General features: G+C 38.7%; 1 protein-coding gene across 3 annotated transcripts in view; it reads right to left on the reverse strand.

The window, feature by feature from the left end:
* The window catches only part of mad1l1 (mitotic arrest deficient 1 like 1), a 238,460-nt gene that overhangs the window by 111,928 nt on the left and 113,829 nt on the right, over positions 1-12,703 (reverse strand). For all 3 annotated transcript variants that reach the window (XM_061231225.1, XM_061231226.1, XM_061231224.1), the window contains one exon: positions 1,391-1,581. In XM_061231225.1, coding sequence (XP_061087209.1) covers positions 1,391-1,581 — 191 coding nt within the window. The remainder of the gene's footprint in view (positions 1-1,390; positions 1,582-12,703) is intronic.

The raw sequence follows: 12,703 nt of genomic DNA on the forward strand, positions 1-12,703 counted from the left end.
GTATATACTGTATAATACAGATTCCATGATGCATACACTGCCTACACATAATAGTGCATACATATTGTTTGGAATGATTGAACTATTCATAATACATGTATTACAATGTGCATTTATGAATATGTACACGGTCGCATGTTATGAAATGTAAATCCTATTATTAGAAGATATTAGTTCATGTAAAGTTAATGTAACTGGTTACCTGATATTGCAATCTATACAAATGACTTTGTGATTAATTGTATGGAGTTGCTACTAGAAAAAGCAGCCTACATGGACTAAAGACTAATACTGTATGTATCGACTGTTCCTTCTTTAAGATGTCCGATTTGTTTTCTAAGATCAATGCCTGAAATGCTATTTACTGCATATTCAATACACCACAATACATTAGAATATCAAGTAGAACACAACCCCCTTTAAATATATTGGACTGCATTTAGCCCTGAATCCCAGAACCAAAGGAACCCAGAACAGGCGAGTGAGGAGACCCCAGGAATATGAGTGGATTCAGACCAGACTGCCTAACTGGTATTTACAATACATTGAATTCTTGCTTTTGTTTTTAGTAATTGAATTAATTTGCATAAATTTCATGTGTATTTCACCTTTTGAAACGGAATTTAATGGACTGAAATCCATTGCAAAAAACTTATATTTTCAAGTTCAAATTTGAAGTGCAACACAATACTTTCAAAAGCAGTTCTTACAGTTCAGTTTCAGTTTTCTCTAACAGGGTACTTACTGTACGAAGAGCAAGCGAGCAAAGATTCAATAGAACTGCAAACAGCCATTAGCACCCTAAGCCGTGTCAACATTTTTTCTCTGCACTTTTGGTATTGCAGTGGCCCAGAGAGTGCACAACAGAGGTTGATATCAACAATTTTTAACCAATAGTTTACCAAACTCACAGAGGAGCTACATAAAGCTCCATGAAGCTAGTCACAATAACACTTCTGGTTTCAGGCTGCCGGTTTGTGTTAGTGAACTTTTTCTACCAAAATAAAAGTAAGATAATGGTGCCCTGTTTAAGTGATGAGAATTCTGACCACGCCTTACATTACATTTCACCTAATAGCTCCAGGTACCTTAGAGAAGTACAACCATGTGAGCAGGGTCTAAAAAGGGGTACAGGAACTATCCCCAGGAAAAAGTTCCGGCAGCGGAAAGGGGGCTACAGTTTCATGGACAGGAAACCGGCACAAGCTGTAGGAATCATCATCACTGCAAATATGAAAATGTTTTATGGAGTCACAATAGAATAAATGTGAAAGTAAATTGTTAGATGATGCACTTTGGACAAACATTGTGAAAGCTCTTGAATACACACAAGTTCTGAGGTTTTATCTTCCGGGTCGTTGATGTGGCTTTGCCGAAACTCCTTTCTTACCTTAAAGAGCAGGGAATCTTCCATGTGTTCCGCGTACACAGAGGTGAGGCGGTACTGGTTCTCTGTTGTGATGTCAATCTGGTAGCCGGTCAGCACGTAGCACACGGTGCGGAATTCTTGGATCTTCTTCTGAAAGACCTCTTTCAAACGCTGGTTTTTCAACTCCGCACTCTCCATCTGTCTGCGCAAATCTGAAAACGGAGACGGAAAAAACAGGACATAGACTTTTCACCAAAATAGAAAGCAATAACATACAAAGCACATTCCAGAACACTCCAAAAAATCTATTATTGCATACAAAATCTTTCAATCAATCAATCACAACTGTGAACAGGGATGAAAAATAATAAATAAACATTCTGTTGTGTAATACAGCATTTCATTTATCAAATATTACCTCCCCTGTAAAGGTAGCGGCTAATAAAAACAGCTGGCATAAAGGGACCTTTTTCATAGGAAGCATACAGAACATGCTTCTACAAGCATGTTCTACTGCTGTGCAGCTCTTCTCTGCAGTCATTTCCCTTGATCCAGTACATTGAACTGCATGAAGCAAACAAGTAACGCACGGCGATGAGGGTAATGAAATATAGGCCAAGTCAGAAAGCAGCTAACAAAAAAAAATCGCTTTTAATTTGAGAGCTGCTGCTACAAGCCACTGCCCAGCGAGGTGTGATTGACAGCCCTTTCCTTACCTTCTTTAATCATGCAAATTGGTTTGATTAGCAAGGCACTTGGAGTTAAGTCTCTTGGTTAGCAAAGTAATGGGAGTTAAGCTCAGTAAACACCTGAATATTTATGAATTAAAGTCACCATCACGCCACACTAAATAAAGCCAATACTGTTCAATAGTTACAGCTCTATGCACTGCCGTGATTCAATTTTACACATTTCAAATTAAACACATTTTTATTTCATACTATTACTTACAAATATTATTACATAAATTAGATTTATTTTTTAAATGCGGGAGAAAAAATGCATTTAATCTCAGAAGTACTTAAAATTTAGCCAGTCTTTTACTGCATTATGTAGATCATGCATTATGTCGAACATTATCTGACAAAGGCCATCATCCTTTTGAAAGGAAAAGTACACAACATATGCTATGTTTTTTCCCTGCTTGATGAGCAGGAACTGAAGAGTCTAACAATGAATTAATTTAATCCTCTAATCTGCTGTTCTTCTACAAAGCATTCTGACATTCAACGCGAGTCCATACCATCTTTCTTTTTGATAAATGGAGTCTACAGTAAGTGTTCTTGCGTAACACGGATTTTACTGAAGCTGAAGACGAGAGAGAGCGCCAGAAGCACCTCACAATCGGCACTGAATCGGTCTTCCCATCAGACACCGCACTTCCAAAACGGACGAGGCTGACGAGGTTAAAATGACGTACACCATTAAGGGAGAACAGATGGCACTGTCAATTAACCTCTCTCCTTTTTCATTTTCAAAGTGCATTACAGGAAGCTTACGAAGAATTAACGGGGAGAAACAACCAGGTGCAATTAGCTGAAAATGAGCAAGAGCAGAAAAATGAAACAATGGGGATTGTGAGGCGCTGCTCGAGGTGAATGATACTGTGAATTGTGCGAATTCCAAATTTAGCAATCATTCAAATAAAGAACTTTAAATAATGCAGTGGCCATACAAGGTGCCCTTTAATTTCGTCTGAAAGTGTAAAAGAAGAAGATCAATAATGATAAGGATCACTAAAAATAACAATGTAATGTAAACAGAACAGAACACAGGGATGCGGCCGCTTCCAACAGGAGTTAACGTCCGTTCAATGGTAGTTTTTCTCCTGAGGAATGTGCTTTATGATAATGGTTGCTTATTGACTATCTTATACACTCAAACTCTTTGATTGATGTAAATTGGATCAATAATTATAGGGAAAACAACAAATAATGCACAATGCCTCAGTGTTTCGGAAGACCGTGTTAGCTCACCGCTGTATAAGCCTGCCTGGTTCGTAGGCATTCATTAGCAACAGCTTCCCCATCACAATATCACAGTGGAGCACTATTACCATGACACTGTATGCTGAAATGGATATGAGTATGTGACTCCGACCAAGTTTTTATGAAAAGGGAAGGAATTATACCTTATATACACACAAAAACAAAGTCGATCTGGAAGTATTTCTTTAGTTATTCGTCATGAAAGTTTTACTGTTCGGAACATGAGCTAACTTGGTGTTCGGAACACGTTTACGTTGTTGAATTGTTCAATAATGCTGCCAAGTCAGTGATATCCTCCAGTCAGTAAACACTAAATTCATACCGGACTCAAGACATACAGCTTGCATAATTTACATCAAGCATAGTCAAGCATAAAAATAAATAATTTGCAGGTAGTTGTGTCAACTAGAAAATAGAAGGCAAAGATGCATGGTTTACATAAGATGGATGAGTCTCTAATTTCACAATTTTAAGCCAGATGGTAGAAAAAAATGGTTGCAAGGATAAAGGAATGAGAAATGAGTTTAATTAGACTGAAATCAATTACAAATAATTGCGCTCATTTAATGACTTCATTGGAAGAAAAAAGCTGATAAAATGCTCCTGACAATTGAAATTGATAAATTATTCACAGTATAATTTCCTACAAATTCTTAACAGATAAAGAAAAATGAATTGCAAATCAGGCAAATAGAGAGCGAACGTAGAGGAACTAAAGAATGTTCCCAAAGAGTTGATTGAGAAGACATTTTCCATGAGAATATGCATGGTAATGTTGCCACCTTCTTTTAATGTTCACACTATTTTGCAAAACAAATGGCAGACCCTCAAATATTTCATTGTTCGATGTCTATTCTCCTTTTCCACAAAGATCAGTCATCATGGTAAATATATCAAATGGCCAAACCACAGTAAAGGTTAGATTAACAACATTATATATTGATGTCGGATAAGTAAAAAAAATAATAATAATAAAAAAAAAATAATAATAATAATAATTATAATGACTTTAATGTTTAGCAATTCAACACAAAATCATTTATGTAAAACGGACAGCGGAGTCCATAACAATTTGGACAGTGTGAAACTTTCAAGGTCAGCGTGTTCACAGATAAGGCATGGGATAAACAGTGTTGTGGTTTGTGGGTGTTTGCTGCTGTAATTCCCCTCTTGACTGATAGGAGTCCGAAATTACTTATTGTACCTTGAGGGTAATTTGAGGGTATTTACATCCACATAAGACTATTTACATCAAACAGACTATTAATGTTTAATGTTAATTAATGATAGCAGCTATCAATCAAATCGGTCAATCAATCAGTTCAATCAAATGCCTCCAAACTCAGTGGATTATGCTTAATCCCGCTTTGGAAGTTTCACTGGCTTTGCATCAGTCAAGGATTTCCAAAGACTGTATTTGGGCTTTTCACCGGTAAAACTTTTTTGTTCATGATTCACACACTGTTTTTGTATATAGTTAGCAACAATCGAAACCTTGGAGGCTTAAAAAGTATATAGGGTTAACCCCTTTTCCTGACACAAACTTAAAAATGACATTGTGGTTCTCTGGATCAGTGCCATTGGTTGTAAATGAGGGTATGCAGCTTTAAGAATGGGAACCATGGGGATTGTTTCTGTTTTGAGTGTTTCAATTGGTCCGTGTGTATATGTGAGTGAATGGAGTTTTTGTTGTGTGCCATTTTGAAAGAGAGCATGGTCACGGAGAAAAGCCGATCATACGAAGGAGTTAATGTAATTGTCTTTGGCACAGCTTTTGGCAGTTTCGACCCTGGAAATGAAAAGCAATAGTGGTTTGGTTCCCCTATGTCTCCCAACTACGGTTCGGAGACAGGAGCAGTGAAAAGAATACAACTACACCGTGAAAAGACTGAACATCGTGAAAATTATATTATTATTTGTTATTTATTATTTATTATTATACGGGCGGCCTGTAGCGTAGTGGTTAAGGTAAATGACTGGGACACGCAAGGTCGGTGGTTCCAATCCCGGTGTAGGCACAATAAGATCCGCACAGCCGTTGGGCCCTTGAGCAAGGCCCTTAACCCTGCATTGCTCCAGGGGAGGATGGTCTCCTGCCTAGTCTAATCAACTGCACGTCGCTCTGGATAAGAGTGTCTGCCAAATGCCAGTAATGTAATGTAATGTAATGTAATTATACATTTTAGCCTGATTCATGTTGCCTGTGAACTTCTAAAATTCAAAGAAGTTGAGGTCCTCCTAAACAGCAGCAGTGCATTTCTTATTAATGCTCTTGAAACACCTTGTTTCAGTTAGCCTATTGTTTGGCTTCCTTGACTTTTGTTGGCACAACCCTGGTCCTCATGTTGATAAACACCAATAACAAGGTAAAATCAAAAAGGAAAGCAAAAGCCTTCTTATCCCAGCATGCACCTGACTAATCAGAAAACAGCCGAGAAGCCAACAGTCCGATTACTTTCGGTCCGCTAAAAAGGAGGGACCATGTATAAAAAGGGATGTAATGCCTACACAGATCACACAATGTAAGCATCCTCAAATTAAACTGCACTTCTCATATTTTATTCATCGTTTCATTTCTATCAAATGTGCTGGAGTAGAGGCAAAAGTACAAAAATTGCACCACTGTTCAAATACTTATGGACTGCACAGTATATTGGACTGCAAATCCAACATTTATTTCAGTAATGTTAATGTGTAATGTGACTCCTAGTTTTAAAAACACTGAGCAATTGCTAATACAACTCCATACACTCCAATACCAAGTTAAGGAAATAATTCTCAACAGAACTCTTTATTCATTTGAACCATTTTCTTTTCAGAGTGAAGTTTAACGAAGGTAGGGACATTTTAAGCATGCATTTATTGTATAGTACTCTGGATTTTCACATAGTGGATGACACAAAAGTATTGTCTTGATCTATTATTACCGTGGAAGACCAAGGGTGACTGAAATTGCATGGTTTATTCATGAGGTGACATGACAAACCTCAAATTATATGTAATTGAGAACCATTTGTGTGTATTACGCTACCAAGAAATCAATGTCATTGATAAGCCAACAGTGTGTAATTTCTTTGGATTTCAAGCAAGAACTACAGACATACTGCTATTATATCACTCTTGCGTTCAAGTCTGGGTACGCTTGGTCAAAATAACTGAAGACACCAACAATTACAGCAGTTCCACAAAGCCTTCCCAGGAACACTGATGTGTGGAAGATGATGTGAATAAATTAACAAACTCGCAAATATTTCAAGAGCGAAACTAAAATGTAAGGATATAAATGCAGGCTCTTTGTCGTTGCCATTATGATGCTGATCACAGCGAGTTTTCCAAATCCGCTTATACAGAATCAATAATTATGTGACAATGAAATTAACCCAAGCTCCTGTCTCCAATTTTCTTTTTTTCCGCCAATTCCAAAACTACAAAAATGGCACAAGTTTCATTTAAGACATTTGACATGCACCCTCAACGAGAAAATGTACCCAACTCACAGTCAAATACCATGCTAAAAATACACATCTTATGATAAGGCTGAAACAAAAGTGCCTGGGACAGCTCCTAGTGGATTTGAAAGCTTTGCATGTCAAACAAAATGGGAGGAAGAAAAGCCAGGTAATCCTCTGAACACCTTCATATATTTGAGTTTAAGCTACTGTATTTCAATACGTACCTTCCAGAAAGCCATTTTCTATGTCGGGCACATTAACAATTTGTAAGGATAAGAAGTGATTGTCAGTACACTTCAAAATACACAGCTCCTTCTATACGCAACCAGGGATTTTAAACAACACTCATCGTGTTTACCTTGTCAGGCCAATCCCTTTTCTTGTTGCTCTATCAAATTAATTTCTATATGTATTCAAACTCACAGTGAGAACACACTAAGGACCATGAAAGACGAGTGTAACTTAATGGATTACAGAGATGAAAAAAACAATTATCTGAACATCTGAGCACGTCTTTTCTGAAATAAAAAATAAAATAAAAACATCATGAGAGATACAGTAACCTGAATATCAGTGTTACATTGCAAATAGGTGTAAAATCCTTGGGACAAGAATCTGTGTAATTGTTATGCATGGCTTTGAAATTTTGATTTCATTTTTCCCATTAGCCAAGTGCGATGCTCTGAGTGATCTCAATTTAGACATCCCTTTTAACTTCAAAAACAGTGTGAATCTTTTGATAGAGATAGCAAATTATTAATGATAGAGAAAAATGAAAAATTCGGGAAAAACATAAATTAATAAAGTGGCACAAATTCGTCTGGGCTTTTGGGCTAAATTCCATTAACGCCGCGATGTTGGGTGAATAACCTTTTAAACGTGGTATAAATAATAATTGATATTATTAAATCATCAGAGGAGAATGCCATTACTGCTCTGTAATGGCAGAGTCCACCTGTGGGACAGGGGGGAATCAGCCTGAAGTGACCATTTCATGAAGTCAGATGAAGCGGAGGGAGGGTGTCTTTGAAGAACGCAGACGACCTGTTCTTCGGACCATAAACCGAGCAAAGCCAGACACTGCTGTTTGGGTGGGAGGGCAGTATCAGTATTTGTTCATGAAAATGAACAAAAATGAAATTGGGTTCAGTAATACCCAGTTGAGCATCCCAGGGCAATACAAAAGTACCCTCCTCAGGTTCTCCGCTTTGTGTTTTCCTCACGATTCATCGATGACCTCATTGAAAGCCAGCAGACAGGACCAGCTTGAACACCCGAGACAAACCAACCTAGTGATGTCACAACCTAGTTTGTTCCTAGATGGCTGCCCCCTAGTGATACCAGCTGCAAAAAGGCAAACTGTAGTACATTTTTCTAGCAAATACAGAACAATTTCAGATTTGAGGGCAGGGCCATATCTTTTCCCAGGTAAACAGCGAATGAACCAGAGTCCTTACCAAGCGTTTCACATCCCCTTTAAATGAGCAGCAACATTGTGTAAGATAGAATTACACAGCAGAGAAAATAGGGATATCATGTTCCATCTTTCCACAGGTTTACACGGAATTGGATTCCGTTACAGACTCTGAAAACAAATTATATAAATCCCATTTTAATGCTAGAATTGAGCAGGGATGTTTACTTCATATTGGTACATATGCTAAACCATCAGTGGAATTCATTCATGCCAGCAATCATTAAAGAACGGCAAGAAATAGGATTTGTTTCACAATTAAAAGATGGAGCGATTTATATTGACATGTCTGTCTGCTTTTGTGAATTTAGAATTATTTTTAAAAAGATGAGACCTTCTGGCAAATGAATATGTTTGCATGCCATGACCTACCACAGGTCTACGTAAACAGGAGCCATTGTTTTCATAGTGCTTTGCAAATTATCCTCTAATACCACTTAATCCTGGATCTATCCATTTGAGCAAACGTATACGCACTCCGTTATGCTCGGGAGACTACCCTTCGACTGGTTTGAAAAGTTCAACCTGACAGTTCTGCTCATTAAAACTCGGATGTTCTTTGCTGAAAATATTAATAAGCCACTTAGCTTTCAAAAGGTGCACACACAGTGGTCTCTCCATGCACACTCGGTGAGGGAAAAGCAAATTAATAATTAACTCCATAAAATAATGACTGCAGGTAGTTAATTTACTATATTATTTATTATGATTACCCTCTACACAACCACAAACCACAAATTGTGGAGAAAACACAAAATTCGTACTTATGAATGTCCCAGGATTACGCATTAAATAATTATAATCTGGAATAACAAAGAGATAAGGCTGTGCACAAACAGTACTGAATGATACCAGCTGTTTAAGGAATGTTAAAAGATGAGGTAGTATGCCTCTGAAAACAGAAAATAAAATGTAACAGTTTTGCATGAACAGGCTGGAATTTGACTTGAAAAGGCTTAGTTCAACTGGGCTTGAAAACAAGGTTGTTGGTTTGATTCCCATTTGGACAACTGCCTAATCTCAAGCAAAGGATTTAACACGAATCGCTTCTATGGATATACAGCTGTATAAACGTAAAAAAGAGCGGAAGTGTCAACTAAATACCTAGAAATGAATAAGGTAGCAATGACGTTCACTGTCTCAGTCTCTCTCTCTCACACACACACACACGCACACACGCGCACACACACGCGCACACACACGCGCACACGCACGCACACGCACGCACACGCACGCACACACGCACGCATAAACACACACACACAGATCAACATGTTCGCACACACACACACACACACACACACACACACAAATGCATAAACAGACAGACAGACACACACACAGACACACACACACACACACGTGCGCAGACACACATGCATAAACACACACACACACACACACACACACACACACACACAAATGCATAAACACACACACACAGACAACCACTCCTCCTCTTCTTCTGAACAGTGATGGCAGGTTAAGGGCAGAGATTGTATGAAAGGCACTCTTGTACACACGGGTGAGGAAGTGGTGACTTGTTATGCGAGGGCAGCACCAGCAGCAGGTCAGACGCCTCTCATTAACTTCTCCCTTTCCTCAGAGCTCCAGATCATCCTCATTGTGTTCACATGGCAATTTGCAATAATGCAGGTTAAGTCCTCCAAGCCAAAAGGTTTTTCAGAAGCAAATTGCAAGGACAAAGGGCAATGCTTCAGTACTTTTCGGTGACACTACCAGAAAGTGAGAAAGACGGTAATGTATGCGTTGAACCCGCACAAATTCAATAAGATACAAACACTGCTCTGAAGCAGGGCAGAGTTGTGCCCACAGGGAAGCCTCCAACACAACTCTACTGTGACCATCAAGCCAGAGCATGACATCACTTCCTCTCAGCTTCAGCAAGCCACTCACAAAGAGAACATCACTTTTTTAATGCAAAAATCAGCTTATGTCTAACAGAGGGCAAGAGATTATCATAAGAGAAAGATTATTCTACTCATAACTTAAAACCCAATACAAACTAAATTAACAACTTAATTAAATTAATGTCTCTGCTCAAAATAGACCTGGCCACATAGTATTAGCAAGTCTATTAGCTAATTAATTGAAGAAGAAAAGTCAAGAAATTATGTTAACGACCAATTCTTCTAATTCTTCTTGAGCCCATTTATTTATTACTCGTGAAAATTATGCTTTTCTGTTTAACACCTTTTTTTCTTCTACAGTCTACAATCATTAATTATCTCCTTATCCTAGATCATGTGCTAGAGGTGAATTCCATTCTTCATAATGCTAGGCTAACAAAGCACTCCCATTTTCCAGGGCGAATATCCAGGGGTTAGCACAGGGTTTTCAGGCCTGCACAGCATCACTCCAGCAAGTTTCAAATGAAACATAATAGAAAGTATCTCAGCTATTCACCAGAACCCTCCTTCAAGATAATGTCACCATCCCTGAATGTTAGAGGACAAATCATGCCTTTTTCGAAGCTTTCATTGAACATTTAACAGTTTTCATTACTTTAAAATAAATTGTATGCCCTTTCCTGTCAAATGAAATGATTCGGAAGCTGAAAAACCTGAAAAGTTTTTCCACAGATAAAAAGAAAAGGACAACTTCTAATTTCCTCGAAAATAGAGCTTGTCAAAAGGCAAAGGGAATATAGAAGGTGGGACGCAAACATTTTGACAGCTATCCCTCTCAACGTTACGTCTGATGAAGACATACGTCAAAACACTTCCCGCGACTGCATTACAGAACAAACACGGCCAACGTCACATCTTACGCCAATTCAAACTCCATCAGCTGAAGCAGAATTCAGACCAAATCTCACAAGAATAGAATTGTCAATTTCTGTCAGAAATGCTCCCTTGATCTCTCAACTGGTTTTTGACGAAAGTGTCATAATATTACATCCGTCACATTGTGCAGAGACTACACTGTCATGAAACAAGTCAACCTTAACGATTACAAGGTTTAAAAAAATATATCCATATGACACCTACTACCAACATTTTCTGTCTTCAACGTGACTGGCTCGTAGTTAAACAACTGGTGTGTGTTGTGGGCATTTGTGTGTCTGTATAAGAACACACACACACACACACACAAACAAACAAAGAAGGACGTCAGGATGTGATATTCTTAAAAACAACTTTCTACCCACATTTACAAATTGGTGTATCAACTCTGAAGTGAAGTGTTCATGGCAAAGAGAGGACGTAAAGTCACAAAAAATAATGTTTAACATCCCTTTAAAAAAAATTCAGAATAACAGTGAAAGCAGAATGATGGTGGATTTAATTAAAGGAAAGAATGAGAATAAGTCAAGGAGAATGTATACCTTTAAGGTGTGCCAACTAAATCTTTAACAGCCTCCTGTGCATAATACAAACCTCCCAGCATTTTCTGAAAATTGCCTGTCCACAGATGTGAGGAAGGCTCTTTTTACTTGTGTACAGTACCTTAATAATGTGGTGTAAACTCTTTCAATTAACGGCAGTCCAGTCTGCATACAAACTGGAAAAGCAGTACGAACTGATCTTTTCCATTTATCTGTAAAGCAAAAAACGCCCTGTTATCATTAAAAGCAACACTGTAGAATCGATTCTCTGTTCAAAGTTGGGCTGGCCTTGGCTTACTGAAGAATATCAAGGTTGGACTCCCAGTTTTCCTTCTCCTTGAGTCATGGAGTGAGACATCAAAGTCATGTTTGATAGGAGGGCAAAATAAGCACTGCTGAGATATTCTTTGCTGGTCATTAACAGGACATATTAAACTGGCTTACTGCTGATACGCTGATACGCTGATATAGAACTCACCTCTCTTTGTTCCAGAACCTGTACAGATGTCCAGGAACGGGAACCGGCTTATTTCAATGTAAATGCAGAGTGCGTACAAGACACTCACGGACTGTATGGAAAGAGAGTTATCCAGCAGGCCAGAGAGGCAGTTGTATATGGAAAATAAGAAAAATTCGGAGCGTTTTTAAAGTGCTTAATTAAACCCGCCGCAAATATTTACGTTGCCGGCGACAGCAGTCACTGAAAAACAAAGATAAACGCGGAGAGGAACGAGCGGAGAGCGGGCAGATGACCACAAATTAATCCAGCTCTGACAGCACAGCGACCAGTCAATTAGTCATAAAAGCCCAGGATCACCTCCAATTTAATTAGTGCATAATGTCTCAATAATGCCCCAATAAGCTGAATACATAATGGAAACGCACACAGAATAATTATCTTCAATGTCACAGCTTACGCCGCGTCAGAAGGAACGCGCCTCTGCAAGCGCGACGCCCCGGCTAGCAGACAATGAGGAATCCCATCGAGCCGCCCGCTAAACCCCCGCGTTAAAACCGGCGGCGTGAGGAACGTAGGCCTTCGCATCAGTTTAGCCCTGACAGCCCCGACCG

Source organism: Conger conger, chromosome 2 (genome assembly GCF_963514075.1).
Source record: "Conger conger chromosome 2, fConCon1.1, whole genome shotgun sequence".
Lineage (NCBI taxonomy): Eukaryota > Metazoa > Chordata > Actinopteri > Anguilliformes > Congridae > Conger > Conger conger.